We start from the raw sequence: 17153 nt of genomic DNA, 5'->3' as shown, positions 1-17153 counted from the left end.
GCAAAACTAAGGCATTAATTTATATAAAATATTAAATTTTCTTTTGTAAGAAAAAGGATAAGTTATTATTTGATTTTGCATAACTAATCCTTCAAACATTACATATAATTTATATACTTCTCTTATGATCATAGGAAAAAAAATGTCAAGATTTAAAAATATTTTACCATAAATAACAAATAATAATTTTCTCTTAATAACCCGAGTTGTTATCTTTTACATAATTGAATAATGAGAAAAAAAATCCATATAGTCGATCGGAAATATTTATGTTTTATCATATTATGTTTCATTATTATCATTAATACTTATCTCATGTATTTCATTACTATTGCATAAATATAATTTTCACACATTAATAAAATAATTAGCAAAAGTAGTATAAGGAAACATTATACTCAATAACAATGAGAATTATAATGTAATTTAAACTAAATAAAATAATCATAGATGTCATACTCAAAATGAGATTTTGTAGCACATCATAATTATTTATTTTTATAATTAAAAAAGTTGACATTATGACTGGTAATAGTTATGAAACTTGTCCTATAAAATAATCCTAAATATAAAAAAGGAAAAATAAGAGGGCAACTCTCGGAAGTTTAGCTACTGTTGAGGGCATAAAAGGAAATCAATTAATAACATGTTTCCATAGTAAATTGTTATTTATGATTACTATATATAAATAAATATATATATATATAAATAACAACCATTCCTTGCGACAAAGCCAACGCCGAAGCCAAAACAGAGGACAGGTGAGAGAGGAAATCGAGGCGGAAAACGGGAGGGCTTCGCCTGAGCAAGAAGGGGCCGAAAGGAGTCGTGAGGGCGGCGATCGAGGTGACGGTTGCGGAAACGATCTTGTCACTCTAATCTCGGAGGAGAAGCCCCCATCCCTTGCCAGCTCAGGTGCACCAGGAAGCGAGGTCGAAGGGGTGGTGACGGAGGGAGATGAAGGGCGAGAGGGAGCCGTTTTATGCCCTGATCGGATCGTTGCGAGTTCGATCTTGAAGGTGCGGTTGAGAAAGAGGGAATCCGAATGGCCGGACGAAGAAGGATTTGACTTTTCTTGGAAATCTTGGATCTTCTTTTTGACATTTGGGATCTTGCTTTGGTTGTTCTAGGCGTTCCTTCTTGGTTTTGATTGGGGATTCTTGATGGTTGCTGGCTGAGGGCGAATCAAGAAATTGGGGTGCTGACTTGATTCTTGTGCGCGCAATGGTACGTTCGCGACTCTTATTGTCTTGTGATCTGTGGAATCTGGAATGGGCGAATCAATAAAACTTTAATGCATTTAGGAATGACTCCGAGTTTTGTGAATTAAACGAGTAAATGATCGTGGAATCATGCAAGAAACGGATATATGTCTTTCGTGTAACCATCTCATTGACTTCTTGGAGCAGGAAATGTGATAAACATAAAACGAATGATTGTTTTTCGATTAATTCAAGGAGACAAACATGTTATTTCCTTTTGTCTTCTGGTGTATTTCAGAGACGTGTTTTTCAATTGGTTAATTTGTCGAAGATTTTGTTCTTTTCAATCAGCTAAAGGGATCGGATCTTTGTGAACCTGATCATTGATGAATGCCATTTTGATATGACTACCTACTACGCCTGCCGATTTATCTAGTTATCTGATTTGCATCACTAATCATGGTCTAGTTATCTTTTTCTTGTTGCATGACAGGCCAATCAAATCCACCTCGCAGTGGGATCACATGTCTGGACCGAGGATTCTGATGTGGCTTGGATTGATGGGGAGGTCCTGGAGGTCAATGGAGATGAGGTCAACATCTGCTGTACTGATGAAAAAGTGGTGAGTGCTCATGGCCTAAAAATTTGTCTGATTCCACACTTTTTGGATGAATGTACAGAACTGAATTCTTGACCTGGCTGCATCTTGTGCTGTAGAGCTGATCTGTGTTCATGAAATATGCTTGTCATAATATATTTCAACTTCCGTTATGAGAATTCTTTTCAATTGCCTTGTCTTGTTTCTCACAAATAGCATGCACTTGTTAATGAGTGCTAGAACCTTAAACATGTGAAACCATGTCCTATTGGGATTTCTGTTCTTCACTGCAGGTTACAGCTAAGGTGATGAATGTGCATCCAAAGGATACCGAAGCACCGGCTTGTGGTGTGGATGACATGACAAAGTTATCTTATCTGCATGAACCAGGAGTTTTGCATAACCTACGATCAAGATTTATGATGAATGAAATATACGTAAGTGGACATTGACTATTTAATACATTTACAAGTTTTCTAGCATGAGGCCCTTAATCTTTCAGTAAGTTGGAATCAGTTAAGGATGTGTGTCATTTAAGGCCTTATCTGCCATCTGATTTGTTTGGACTTAAGTTGGCGGAGGTCCTAATTGTTTAGTTATTGCATCTTCTAACACACTGCTAATGGATTAAACATGCTGTCAGACATACACCGGGAATATACTGATTGCTGTCAACCCTTTTCAAAGACTGCCTCATCTTTATAACAGCCACATGATGGAAGAGTATAAAGGGGCAGACTTTGGCGAATTAGCTCCACATCCTTTTGCTATTGCTGATGCTGCATATAGGTAATATTCTTAAATTAAGCATTCTAAAGAATGTATCACCTATTTGAGTATTCATAACATTACTTTTGTTTTTCTGCAAATGTGCAGACGTATGATGATTGATGAAACAAGCCAGTCAATTTTAGTCAGTGGAGAAAGTGGGGCTGGAAAAACAGAAAGTACCAAAATGCTTATGCGCTTTCTTGCTTATATGGGAGGTAAGGCTGCAACTGAAGGGCGGTCCGTGGAGCAACAAATTTTGGAGGTCTGATAATCACCCATTAGTTTATGCCTTTTGTTTTTGGAATGTGTGACTTTGTAGATCACCATTTTTTATTTTTACTGGACAAAATGCTGTTCCGCTATTTTTTTAATCTTAGTTCTTTCATCCAGTCCAATCCTGTGCTTGAAGCATTTGGTAATGCAAAGACAGTCCGGAACAATAATTCAAGGTAATTCATCAATGTTTCTCCTTCTTCCATCTGGAAGGATTCTATTTTTTTCTTTAATTGACTTGATATTCCCGATGTTCCCACATATGCCAGTCGTTTTGGCAAGTTTGTCGAGATACAGTTCGATCTGAAAGGGAGGATTACAGGAGGTGCTGTTAGAACATACCTGCTTGAAAGATCTCGTGTCTGTCAAATATCTGATCCTGAGAGAAACTACCACTGCTTTTACATGATATGTGCGGCTCCATCAGAGGTATTTTCTCTGTTTTAGGTGGTTGTTAGTCACTACCTTCCTCGTACATTTTACTCAAAGAAACTATTGTTATGCTCGAATTAAATAGTATGGCCCATTGAAATTATTTTGCTTGAGTTCTTTCCCCGAAATCTGTTTTACACGGTGAATTGATAGTGAGAGGGGTTCTAATTAATTGGTAATCTGACCATGGATTTAAATCTCAATGTAGGACCCATATCGGTCCCTGGCCAGGACGGTATAGGTCTGGTATGCATTGTTGCTTGGCTTGACCAGTTCAGGTCCGGTACGATAACACATGGTACATCGACATTACAATTGACACCATGAAGGGGAGAGGAGGAGAATGAAAGGAGGAAGAGGAGGCAGAGACAGAGGAGGTGGGGGGAGGGAGGAGAAGTACCGGGCAGGCGTCGTGAGACAGCAAGTGGCACAAGTCAAAGCAGGGTAGAGAGAGAGAGAGGTATTTAAAAGACAGCAACAACTGTCAAAACTAAAATGAATTAATTTTGAATCGGAGGTGGGCATATTACTTAGTCCAGGCCTGGTAAGGGACAAAAAAACCCAAGCGGTAAGCCCAGCTGGCAACCTACTTACTGAACTGGATCAGGCAAAAAGCCCTCATCCACATGTGGTTCAAGCTTGGACCAGTAAACGCCATCTAGTGTGTGCTGGTCCAAGCATAATGTGCTGAAGATAAAGCTAGTCTTGTAGGTAAACAAAGCCATCCAACTAGGATTAATGTGAGGTGATAGAACTTATTATTTAAAGTGAAAACCTGTTATCACTGGCTAAGTCTCCCGATTACACAGTCAAATATTGTAGGAATACAATGATAGACACATGGTTGCCTAGAAGCAACAACCACAGGATGAAGTTTTAATGCTCCACTAAAAGGATATGAATCTGATATTTATAGAAAGGGGTGTTTGGTATTTTTTAGAGTAAGATTCAGCTGAACTTGGAAATTCTTAGATAATAAAATAGCTTTAATATCCTTGTATTCTGTCAGTCACTATAAATTGTTTTAATAGACATGAAATGACGGATGAGCTGCTGTATAACTTTTGTATGCTACTGTAATTGGTCGATTGAATGAATAAGTCTGAGTGAGGACTTCCACCACATAAGAAACACACTGTAATACCTGCTCTCAGGGAATTGATCAGCGGGAATGATATCAAAAATGCAAGGAGTGGCCCTCATAATGCTATTGACTGGACATCGTCTCATTCTTAACTGTGTTGCGTTTTGGCCATATATATTATATTGTTAACTGAGTTTCTTCATATGCTCTTGGGTTAATTTTCCGTTATTTAGAAGCATGACGAGATTAGAAGTGTAGGCTAAAATTGCTGTAAAGATGTGTTCAGTCCAATACTGAGCAATCATTTGATTATCTTGGGAAGAATTAATATCCTTATCTTCCAGCCAACAACAAGAAGCTCTAAGTCCCAACTATTCAGGATTTGCTCATGGTTGGGCTCCTGATCTGCAAGCTGTATCTCTCTTTCTTCCTTTATGGTTTATGTTTTTCATTTCACTACTATAATCTTCCATTATTCTCTTCATTTCTATTCTATGTTATTTTCTGCTGTTGGAATGAATTTAAGCTACTAGTATTTTGAGTGATTGAGATTGAAGCCTACCTTATTAGCCTCTGGACGGCAATCTTGTAACACCACGAAAGTTCTCATACATCAAATTATCCATTTGATGTAAGAAGGATGGGGTATGTTCAGCAACATCTAACTTGAGCATAGATATTCTGTGATGACATTGCTTTCAGGTAATTGTCCCTACACTTTTTGATGTCCTACAAAACAGTACTCAATTCAGGTTGACACTGCCCCTTGAATCTCTTAAAGATTCTTATTCTGCTATAGTGACTGCACGTCCAAGATTCTATTAAGTATTAACCACTTTACCTTAAAGTGTTTCCACTCTCAAGATTAAGAAAAAGGAAATATAAATAGTAAGAGAGCAGAAGACAGAGAGTAAGCAGCAAAAGGAAGGGAAAAACGGTGTTATATTATGGTTGCTTGGATCGGTATTTATTGTGATATCATGGTTTTGAGTGGTTAGCCAAATTTGACTTCACTGTCGCCAATGTTTAAACAGGACATTGAAAGATATAAAGTGGGAAATCCTAGAACATTTCACTACCTAAATCAGTCTAACTGCTATGAGATTGACGGGTTAGATGAGTCCGAGGAATATTTGGCAACTAGAAGAGCAATGGATGTTGTTGGAATCAGCTCTGATGAACAGGTACTTCTTTTTCTTGTTCTCTTCACAAAGATTTTACATCCTTCAATAAATATTTATGTAGGTGTTTTATTCATCTTTTGCAATGTCTGCTTTATTCAGGATGCAATTTTCAGAGTAGTGGCAGCTATCCTTCATCTAGGAAATGTTGAATTTGCAGAAGGAGAAGAAGAAGATTCATCTGTACCCAAAGATGAAAAGTCTTGGTACCATCTTAGAACTGCTGCAGAGCTTTTCATGTAAACCCATTTCTTATCCCAAGTTCTATTCATTTTACTATCATACTACAAAAATATCTTTAGCAAAAACAAATACAACAAATGCAACACATTTTCTTGTAGGTGCAATGAAAAGGCTCTTGAGGATTCATTATGTAAGCGCATTATTGTAACTCGTGGTGAGAACATTACCAAAAATCTAAATCCAGAAGCTGCGGCTCTTAGCCGTGATGCTTTGGCAAAAGTTGTTTACTCACGGTTGTTTGACTGGTCAGTGATACTGAATTGCTAATGAGCTTTGAAAAATGAAATTGTTAACATGGATGCTTACCAGTACTGGATCTTGTTCAATCTGGTTGTTCTTTTTTAAGTAGTCATCCTACTTGCTATACTATTTAGTGCTTTTCTTGTGTTATGCAGGCTGGTGAACAGGATTAACTGTTCGATTGGTCAAGATCCTGATTCAAAGTTTTTGATTGGAGTGCTGGATATTTATGGCTTTGAAAGTTTCAAGACAAACAGGTGCTTCACTGGTACGCTTTTGTATTCATCATGGAAGATGTCAAAATATTTGCATGATTTGCATCAAATCTGGGGTGCAGATATGTGTTTTCTTGCATGATCATTGCTAAGCTGAGTCCAGTTCAACTTGATTTTTTCTAACAGAACTACATCAAAGATGGAGTATATTATATGCTGTAGGTGTGGTCTGTGTTTGATGTCTTGGATTAAGTTTTAAATATCCTACACTTAATCTTAAGAGGTTTCAAGTAAAATTTATGTAATTTACCATGAAGTCTACTTGTAATTGGAAATAAGCTTCAGGGAGAGTTTGGATAATATTTTGTTGGTTTGACAAAGTAGAATTGCTATAGAAATATCTTCTGCCTCTCGTTCTTAGACCTCTTTGGAGTTTCCTTGTTTTGCCAGAATTTGGAGTGTGGTACTCGCTCACCAATTTCATGTGTTGCTTTCTCTTAGCATGGAACTTTATGAAGAAAAGTTATCTGGCAGGCTGGCATCTCGCTGCTATTTATTATGCCGTTCATGCAGACATTTTGTTTTAGATACTTTTTTAGGCAAATACATTGAAGTTCTATTTTTGCTAGAAGGATTTGCAGCACAAAAGTTGGATATAACAAAATACTGAACCATATTTTGTAAGATTGCTGCACAGGGATTGCAAGATCAAAAGAAACCAGCATTTCGGTGTGTATCAATCTGCATCTAGACAAACACATATACTGGAAATTTCATCAGCCAGTTTTGGTCATGATCCGTCATGTCCTATTCAGGATGCATTTAAATCCAACTGGTGCACTGAGTTTGGCTAAGGTTGGATTGATTCTCTGAATGCTTTAAATGGCTAATAGAGGCTTCGCCATTAGTGAACTAGACCATCACCCACTTATCCTAGTCTCCATGATAGAGTACATCAACAGGCATTTTCAGACTGTTTCTGCCTTTCGAACAGTGACAGTGGCATTAGGTTTGACTCTTATCTTACATGACAGCAATTATGTAGATAGTGGGACTTTAACCACTCTCTACTCTCAGTCGTGCCAATCACCTCAGTGTATGAAAGGTGCTCATTGAGTCTCCGAAGGAGAGTTAAGTTTAAGGTTTAGGATTTAGGATTTAGGGTCAATTGACTCTCTCTGGAACCAGCATAAGGCAGGAGCCTTGTGCACTGGCTTCTGTTTTTGAGTCCAATATTGGATCTAAATTCTGTCTCTTTCGTATTTTCTGTGGCGAGGGTTTCTTCTGTACCGCTGACATGGCTGACTGTATTGTACATTGACACTGTATTTTACTTGTATTGTACTGGTATATGTGGGTGCCTAAAGATCCTCTTGAGCAATTTAATCACCTTTTGAAGATACTGAACTTCCAAGAAACAAAAGATTCAGGTACTGGAACCTTCAAGAGAAAAAAAATAATCAGCCAAGTGCATGAAACTAGTTCAGTTTTCTAGAAATTAGTGGATTGACAGTTCTTGCTTCCTTCAGATAATGGGATATGCTTTATCTAAATCTATCATCTTAAGCATATTTAGTTGTGCCATTTTTCAAATTTCTTTACACCCATAAATATCCAGATTCCAGACCATCTTTCATCTGGTTATTATTTAGGCCTACCCATATTCATTTCATTAAGAGAATGAAAGAGCATAAATGCAAAGAAGGGAGAAGAAGAATGGGAACCAATAAATGGTTCAGTGATCAGTACAACAGTGTCCAAGCCAAAAAGAAAAATCACATTTAGCTGTCCTCTTTTAGGCAATTAATCTTCCAAGAAAAGAATCACCACACAACATTTTTGAGAAGTTCCTCACGATTGGTAATTTGGTATAAAGATCATGAAATATTTTTTACTATTTATTATCTTTACAGCATCCATCCCAAATTTTATGTTGAGGACAACACAGAGAACTATTTGTTGACTCCCCACAGATATCGTAAAGATTTGCAAGATCCTAGAGCACAGAAATTATTAATTTCCGCATCTCTGAAACCACATTATGCCTATTTAGATGTGGCTCATATTCTCAACATTAAGATTTGCAATACCGTTCAATATGGTCCGGTATGGTTCGAATGGGTGGTATTTACTGGCTCGACAGGTTACACAGACGAATGTAAACTGATGATACACCGGATGTACATCTGCACCGCTTGATTCATGTTCGGTACCAGGATGGTACTGACCGGCACCGATAGTTCATTGGGACACTGAATGTAAACAGATGGTACACTGGTACAGGGTCGGTACCACCCGAGATGGAGTGGTACAGGGTCTGTACCAAGCAGTTTACTTTTTTTTTTGTATTTTTCAGCCTTATTAGGCTTTTTGTCAAAATTTGATATGTACCGACATAATGACACTAGTACACGATATGGACTGATAAAGTACCGTTTCGAGCCCGGACCAGTACATGAAATTGACCTTGCTCAACATGATAAGAGCACAAAGAATAAGATGTGTCCCAAATCCATCTTTTGTTTGCAATAACTAGTTGATGTAAATTCTTCTTTTTAGGGCAAGCCGCATAAAAACTTCTGCTTTCAGAAGACAAATTGGCTACTGATTCACTTCCCAGAGACTCAGAGGGGGCATTGTGAGTTAGAGAAGTGATAAAATGATACAACAGAAAACTCTAAAGTTGGGGTGATAAAATGATACAACAGAAAACTTAAAGTTGGGGCTTGGAGCATGTTTTGAATGGGTGGATAACTCTGAAGTAAGAGGAAAATGATGTTGTTTGAGCTATGAATCTTGCTAAACATGAATGCAACGACCAATTTCCATATACCAAAAGAGCCAAGATATAGCAAAACAAGTACCCACCACCAAGAGACACTGTGAAATAGGTTAAAGTTCTTCCTTTTGCCCATTAATTCAGAGGGGTAATCATCTTGAAATAATTGAATTTCTCTACACTTAGGACCCCGATCTATCTTTTTACTTTTTTGCCAAAAAAAAAGTCAATGAAACAAAGTAATATTCACTATGGCTTTATTTTTACCTAGTAAAAGGCAAGGTCCTCTTAAAGCATCAAGCTTTTTTATTAACCAATTTGAGAAAAAAAGACATAATGAAGAGTGCAGTTGATGAGGCATTGAGTTTACACTATTAATCTTACTCCCATAAATGAAATTTGGCTTTTCTATGTAACTTGATTTCAAATTTCTTGATAAAAGATTCCCAATTAGATTCCAGGAGTGGCCTGGCTCCAATTGGTAGGGCCATATATGTTTAAGTCAAATTAGTTGACAATATAAATTTTAGGTAATAGGATAAAGTAGTTTACTAAAAGACTATTTTGGTTCTTGTGTAATTCTTATTTATTTGAATGTGAATTTGTTTTTTTTTTGTAAACAATCTTCCTATATATGATTTAAATCTTTTAGAGTTCTTGAGTAAACACATTTTTTATGGAAAAAATAGAACATCTTGTAGTGTGCCAAAATTAATTTCATGACTCCGTGGGTCTTCAAGACAAGAAATTCTATTTTTGCTTGGGCTGGTTGGTAACATCTAGTATTTACTAGTTCAGGAGTTATTCTAGAAGCAAATTATCCCTTTTCAGGTTGTCTGATCTGTTTTCCTATAGACTCTGGGCGTAGGGTTCTAGGTTGCTCATTTTGGTTCACTCTTTTCGGTACATGCTGGCATATTATGTGGTGGTATGCCAGCACTGACCAAACCCATACAAGTCTGATCATGGACCACCATGGTTCCGATACCCCAAATGTTAATCCTTGCTTCAAGGATTCTCACATGCATTATGTTTGAAAGGATAGTTATTTTGAAAGATAAGGAGTGACCTCCAACCCTTGAATCAGTCCAACTTCCTTTTCTCTGATGAGGATTTTAGATGGGGAATCTGTGGTACCCCATTTGATCTGATATCTAGTTTAAGAAATTCAACCCCTACAACAAAAGAGAAGGGAAAATATAGAACCTATTATCCTCTCTTTGGCAGAAGCACTTGGTACTAGGTTGTTGACGAGAACCATAAATCTAGAAATGCTTGAGCTTGGTATGCACAAACATTGAAATGAGTGTAGCAGTAAGTTTTATAAGGTTATCTGACAGATGTAATGGGTTAGTGGTTACTTTAAGCAACTTGTTCTCTTCCCATGCTTACCATTGATTTTTTCTTATCTTTTATGCATATCAGTTGTACTGTTTGATGCCTTTTACTAATATATGGCTGTTCTTGTTTAAACTGTAACTAGCTAATCATTTTACTGGATTCCTTAATCTCTGATCTTAACAGTCATGCTTTAAATTCTAACGTATGCATCACTTGCAGCTTTGAGCAATTTTGTATCAATCTTACTAATGAAAAACTGCAGCAGCATTTTAATCAGGTTTGGATATGGAAATTATCTTCCATTTGCATAGTAGTTCCTAAACATACTATGTTGGGAAGACAATTAATTTATATGCACCAGATGATTTCTGATTTATTTTTTGCTTCTTGCAACAGCATGTTTTTAAGATGGAACAGGAGGAATATACGAAAGAAGAAATTGACTGGAGTTATATTGAATTTATTGACAACCAGGACATTCTGGATCTTATTGAAAAGGTTGTTTATAGGTTTACCTTGGTTATTTGTAATTTAAAATTGCTTTTACATTGACTGCCATCAATAGATGAGCATTCCCATAGACCTGCAAGTTAACAAGTCATTAAATGTTTATTGTAATTTATTATTCAGTATTGAAATTTGCGTTCATTAAATTTGTGTTGCTTATATTTTTTATATTCTTTTGGTCTGTCATTTTAACTATTTTCCCCAAATAATCAATTGCCAATTTTTTTTGAAGAATCATCTTTACTACTCCTAAATAGCTAGATAAATCAACTTTAAAACTATGAACTGGCTGTACAAATTTCGAAAGTAAAATGTTCATTGTGCAATTCTTTGGGAATTTGCGACACACTATTAGAGTGATTTTATTTTCTTTACAGTATATTTTAGTACCTGCCTGTTAATGCCGGAACTTAGTTCCCCTGTCATATGTGCAATTGCCCGCATCAAGCTTGTATTATTATAGCCTACTTACAAGTTTCTACCATGCTACTTTCTCAGACATGTTGCTCAATTTTCTGGTTGCCTATAAATTCTACTGTTATGCCTTTTAAAATTACATGGATTCAAAGATTAAACTCATTTACATATCAAAGGAGCATGAACCACTTCTAACAAAGCAGTTATTATAATCTCAAAAGTTCTTCAAGGATTTGTGGACTCTTATCATGTAAGAGAATTTATTGTTAAGTTTATTTTCAATTGACATCTGTTAGCTACAATTAATCTTTGTTAAGGATTATATTTTTACAGCACAATGTAGTACCTCTAGGCCCATAATCATATGATACAAGTGCTTTTCTGCCCAGAAGATCTGTTATGATGCATCAATAATGGTAAGATCTGAATAATTGTGATAATTAAGAGTTGAACTGGAGGTTGGAAAGCTAATAGAAATCAATATAAATAATACGTGAGAAAATAAATAGAAGACAAATGCACATCAAAGTTCAGGAATAGTCCATCAGCTGAGCATCCAGAAGGCACCCTCACTGTATGTATCCTACCCACGTTTTTGACTCGAAGGCCATAAAGCATGTCTATGGCTAATTCTAAAATTTTGCTAGTTTATATAGTTATATAACTTATATTTATGATCAAGGATAATGTTAGAGATATTATAGCGCAAGTAGACAGTGAATCATATGATTATTTAATTTTATAACGGAGGACTCTGGTTTAGGAATGGATTATTAGAGGGAAAACTAGGTCAAATAAAGAAATAAAAAAGCTGAAATTAGGGTCAACCTGTTCACATCAGATTGAGAATCGATAAAACTTATTTTAAGGAAATTAAACAAAGTGAGCATGCTTCTATCAGTTCAACAAAAAAAATAGTAAATAATGAATCAAACTAATGACTGACACAAGGTTTCAAAGATGGAAAACTACGTTCCGAATCAATACAAAACTATATTATTGGTATCTTGATTGAATTAGTTTGGTACAAAATTTGCAGCGAGTAGCCTAGAATGAGTTACTTATTAGAACTGATGGGTATAATGATTGTACTAAGCTGTATGTACTAGTTAGTTGGTGATTTAAGATACATACGGCTTGATTTTTGGTGGAATCTTATGATATTTAGTGACTATTGGTTTATATTGTGTTTGAAACCAAAGAATCAAATATCGAGCTACACTTATTGGTTTTTTTTGTTCGATGAACATACTATTATTAGAGTAAAAGCTTGATGGTTAAAACTTAGGGCATTAGGGGTTTTATGCGATTGTTAGGTGTCTCCTAGATTGAGAAACAAAAATTTTAAGGCAACTCAACCATGCTTTATGGATTCGGGTGTTCACCTATTAACAAATAACATATGCAAAATTTTATATTTCAGATGATAATTTTGAGCTGGATGCATGAAATTGTTAGGTATGATAGAAAAAATAATGCTTTAATTCATTAATCGGTGACCAGAGGATAAAATGAGAGAGAAGCCAATACATACATATTCAGAGGAAATTTATTGATGTTATGGCCAATTAATATTATTGGTGCAAGAAAAAAAATATTACTAGTGCGAGGAGAGTGAGGAAAAAACTTAAAACACTATATTAGAAATAATAAAATAGAGTTTTGACTGATTTTTTATAAACTAGAGATATTGTGTTGCATAGAGGTCAATGGTGAAAAAAAAGATCCATGATCCCAAATAGTTAACTTCACAACTTCTTGTCATCGTTATTGTTGTTCTAAGTCCTCAGTGACTTGTCATGCAACTCCTATCCATGAGTTGCTGTCAGAATCAGGATCTAATTATTGACACTGGCATGAAATTACATACTATGTTACCTCTTCTTTCTGTTAAAACAGGATAAATCCATGTAGTCCAGCACAAGGTTCACAGTACTACTGCATACCCTCGGTACGGGCAGTATGTACCAATCTGATAGGGGACCAGTATGGGCGGTACAAATTAGTTTGGCGGTATGCCCATCGTATCATATGTCGATATATCGGTATGGTTCGGTATGTATCGTACCAATGACCAGTTGGTATACTAGTATGAACCAGTAAGACGAGCCATGGTCCAACAACATTTCCTTTAGAAGACCAAATTTGGCATTTTATCAATATCATTACTTATATTGGTTTTGAGTGATGAAGAGTGTGCTAGTTGATGAAGATTTTCTGAAGCCACACTGGAAATTAGTTGTTCTAGTTGATTGTCACACCTATAGTTAATATATAAATATATGTGTATATATATTTTGACCAAGATGGTTTCTTTAAGATGTCAATGAGTTCTGCTTCTATTTAGTAACCACAAATTTAAATAAAAATTTTAGGAAATGTCAATGAATTTCAGTAAAAGTGACAAAACAGTATAACATATTCTTGCATCTGTTGGTCTATATGTGCATGGGTATTGACTTGTAAGACATATATATCCATATTTGTTTCCAGATATCCTCGTTGAACTTGCATTATTTCTTGTTATAATTTATAGCTTGACAGGGAGTGTAGTTTTTGATTTTATGGAGTTATCAGATGACCAGGATCTCTTCATTTTCTAACTTCTAATCAAACAATTTTCAGAAACCTGGTGGGATAATTGCTCTCCTAGATGAAGCTTGGTATGTATGAGAACACAACTCCAATTCTTGAATTTAATTGATAGCATATTGCCTGGAGATCAGCATCTGATGCATGTTTTCTTTTCTTTTTTACAGCATGTTGCCAAGGTCAACACATGAAACATTTGCAGAGAAGCTGTACCAAACTTTTAAGAATCACCAGCGGTTCAGCAAGCCCAAATTTTCACGTTCAGACTTTACTATCCGTCACTATGCTGGCGACGTAAGTTGAAATGTTCACTATTTGCTCTGACCTGAACTTTCAAAAAAAGGTGGTTTGCTTCTATTTGGAATTTGAAAAATTTAGAAAATAATTAGCTTATTATTTGGAATCAAAAGGAACATAAATCCAGTGTCTGCCATACCGAATCGTACCGTCTGGTACGGGCGGTACATACTGGTCCGACAGGTCAGCGGTATGCGGACCGCCCGGTACCGGTCCGCACTGTAGCAGTGCTACAGTGCTCGGTACACCATACCGGTACCGAGCCCAGGTCGAAATATCGGTATGGTACAGTATTGCGAACCTTGCATAAATCATCATTATATATAACTTTATAATTTGTTGTACAAAACCATGGTCATGTTAATAAGTTTAGTCCCTTCTCTGTTTGTAGTCTACACTTTTCTGATCTCTTCATGACATCTCTATGACAATATTCGAAATTTTGTAAGAATCAATACTGTAAGTCGAGTTATATCACCATGATTTTGAGTTATATAAATAGAGTATAAACCATATCTGAAACTGAACTGGGCCACAATATTTTTGTTTGGTTTCTATAGTTAAATCATTTGGTTTGTTAGCATAATTCTCAAACAGTAATTTACTAGTTCGTTTTATTATTATTTTTTGATAAGTTCGTTTTATTATTCCCATAAACTGGACCAAACCGGGCTGTTTGTAGTCTTGATGTAAACGATTTTAGGTTTTCCTTCAACTTTTAGTATTTCATTGTAGATTAATTACATTCGGGTATCATTTTTTTCTTTTATTTTTATCAGGTCACATATCAGACAGAATTGTTTTTAGACAAAAACAAAGATTATGTTGTTGCTGAGCATCAAGAACTCTTGGGTGCTTCTGGGTGTACTTTTGTTGCAGATCTCTTCCCACCTCTTTCTGAGGACTCATCAAAATCTTCAAAGTTCTCATCGATAGGTCTAAGATTTAAGGTGAAATGTTCATTCACTTGATGTGCAATTTCTGATGCTTCTATGCTGCATTTGTTTACTGATTATTGTGCCTATGACTATGCAGCAACAACTTCAAACGTTATTGGAAACCCTAAGTGCTACTCAGCCCCACTATATTCGTTGTGTTAAACCAAATAATCTTCTGAAGCCAGCAATTTTCGAGAACCATAATGTGCTTCAGCAGCTTCGTTGTGGGGTAATTTTTTGTCCATTTCTCAAATTTTCTGCATGTTGTTTGTTCTTGGCAAGAATTGCGCAGCACAGCTGTGCTTTCTGTGGTGCAACATCTACAAAGCTATGTAGTAGCATAGTGACATGGTAGCACGAGGGCATGGCATCACAGAACAATCGGCATAGTGTCCAACTGTCAATACCAGTCAGGACGTTTTGTATTCTGGCCCAAGCACAATGGGAGCAAGTTACAAAACTGAAATTCTTTTGTCATACATGTAAATTCCAAATGATGTACTTTATGTGGCATGCAGGGGGTATTGGAGGCAATCAGGATAAGTTGCGCTGGGTTCCCAACACGACGCACATTTGATGAATTTATTGACCGCTTTGGAATTTTTGCATCTGAACTGTTAGATGAAAGGTAATTATTGTGGATATTTGAGTTTGATATTGATGCATTTAGACTTCTAATTAGCTGCACATTTCCATTTCATTTTTCAAATGGAAGTTCTGATGAGGCTGCTGTTACTAAGAGACTGATGGAGAAGGTGGATCTGAAAGGCTTTCAGGTAACTTTACAGTTGGCATCAAGAGGCATGCAATTGTATTTTTGGTCATCGAACTAAGCAGGATTTTCTGCAGGATCATTCATTCTTTGTCCGTTACTTGGTGAACGTCTAATTATACGTTCATTCACATATTTCTTTTCTAGTAATGCATCACCAATGTTTTATGTTTACACCTGGTGCTTAATCTGATGTTCCCTGCTATAATTCTATGACATGACTAAAAGTGGATGGCTTGAAAATTTGTAGCATATAGACAGTATCTCTTCTAAGGAGCCAGAGAAATTTTGCTTACTACATCAGTAACCTGGAGATGAGATGTAGGCGCACTAGTTCAATAATTGACAATGTGAATTTAGCAGTCATATCTCAGAGACCTAAGCTCGAGTTTAGCAAAATCTATGTAATTTTATTATAGAGCAAATCCTTTAGCATTCTTGAAACATACAAATTGGCATTTATATATTGGAAACCTGCTTTCAACAGTTGGAACTAGTCAGGAAATCAGAAGATGTGAGCAAAAGTTGCCAAATGTATAAAATTTTTCCCCTTAAATCAATCTTCGCTGTGAATCTCTACTATATCCTCCTGGATATGATCTGATATGAACTTAAATATTTGAGTGGTATTTAGTTTATTTTCTTGACAAATTGTTAATATGAAGAAAAGCTGAAGCTTTTCTTGCAATCAACTTGAAGTATTTCAGATCTCAATTATTGAACATACTATTAACAATTTAACATTATCATGTATTATGTACTCTAAAAATGTAGATGACAGAGAATCTTGAGCTTTTACAACTAGTTTTTTTTTTTCATCACAAATAACCAGGAGAGGATGGACCTTAAGCCTAAGTGATAATAATAGGCCACTTTTGTCATATATACTAACCAGCCCGATGTCAACTCTTGATGTGGGCCTAATCATTGGGATGTTTTAGTTCCAAACTGGAAGCTAGATTTCAGATACCACTCTGACAGATATTGACCGATCCTTATTGGTCCAACCAAAAACCTTTACTGGACCATATAGCTCAGTAGATAAATATTTATTTTTTCAGTTATACCGGGCAGTACATGTTGGTATATCCACCAGATTGAGATTTAAACCTTGATTAGATGTAGATGGTGGATTGTATTATTATGCATCTTGGGTTAGAATATGTCCAATGTTACCAGGACATAATTGCTTGTGGTGCATGGGACATGCTGGAATTTATTGTGCATTTTTATGGTTAACCTTGATTGATATGGGGAGCAAGTTAATCAAG

General features: G+C 36.0%; 1 protein-coding gene across 1 annotated transcript in view; it reads left to right on the top strand.

The window, feature by feature from the left end:
* The first annotated feature begins 732 nt into the window (after positions 1-732).
* LOC135654989 (myosin-6-like) overlaps positions 733-17153 on the top strand; it is a 33397-nt gene continuing 16976 nt past the window's right edge. The window contains exons 1-20 of the mRNA XM_065175683.1: positions 733-1019; positions 1131-1227; positions 1696-1824; positions 2094-2237; positions 2444-2589; positions 2677-2833; positions 2962-3020; positions 3114-3273; positions 5395-5544; positions 5644-5780; positions 5883-6029; positions 6180-6281; positions 10579-10636; positions 10756-10857; positions 13909-13946; positions 14043-14169; positions 14952-15122; positions 15208-15339; positions 15629-15738; positions 15826-15886. Coding sequence (XP_065031755.1) covers positions 1225-1227; positions 1696-1824; positions 2094-2237; positions 2444-2589; positions 2677-2833; positions 2962-3020; positions 3114-3273; positions 5395-5544; positions 5644-5780; positions 5883-6029; positions 6180-6281; positions 10579-10636; positions 10756-10857; positions 13909-13946; positions 14043-14169; positions 14952-15122; positions 15208-15339; positions 15629-15738; positions 15826-15886 — 2133 coding nt within the window. The 5' untranslated portion in view covers positions 733-1019; positions 1131-1224. The remainder of the gene's footprint in view (positions 1020-1130; positions 1228-1695; positions 1825-2093; positions 2238-2443; positions 2590-2676; positions 2834-2961; positions 3021-3113; positions 3274-5394; positions 5545-5643; positions 5781-5882; positions 6030-6179; positions 6282-10578; positions 10637-10755; positions 10858-13908; positions 13947-14042; positions 14170-14951; positions 15123-15207; positions 15340-15628; positions 15739-15825; positions 15887-17153) is intronic.

The sequence above is a fragment of the Musa acuminata genome, chromosome BXJ1-4 (genome assembly GCF_036884655.1).
Source record: "Musa acuminata AAA Group cultivar baxijiao chromosome BXJ1-4, Cavendish_Baxijiao_AAA, whole genome shotgun sequence".
In the NCBI taxonomy this organism is placed as follows: Eukaryota; Viridiplantae; Streptophyta; class Magnoliopsida; order Zingiberales; family Musaceae; genus Musa; species Musa acuminata.
Note: the sequence above shows the minus strand (reverse complement) of the source record. Positions and strands in the feature narration are given on the sequence as shown.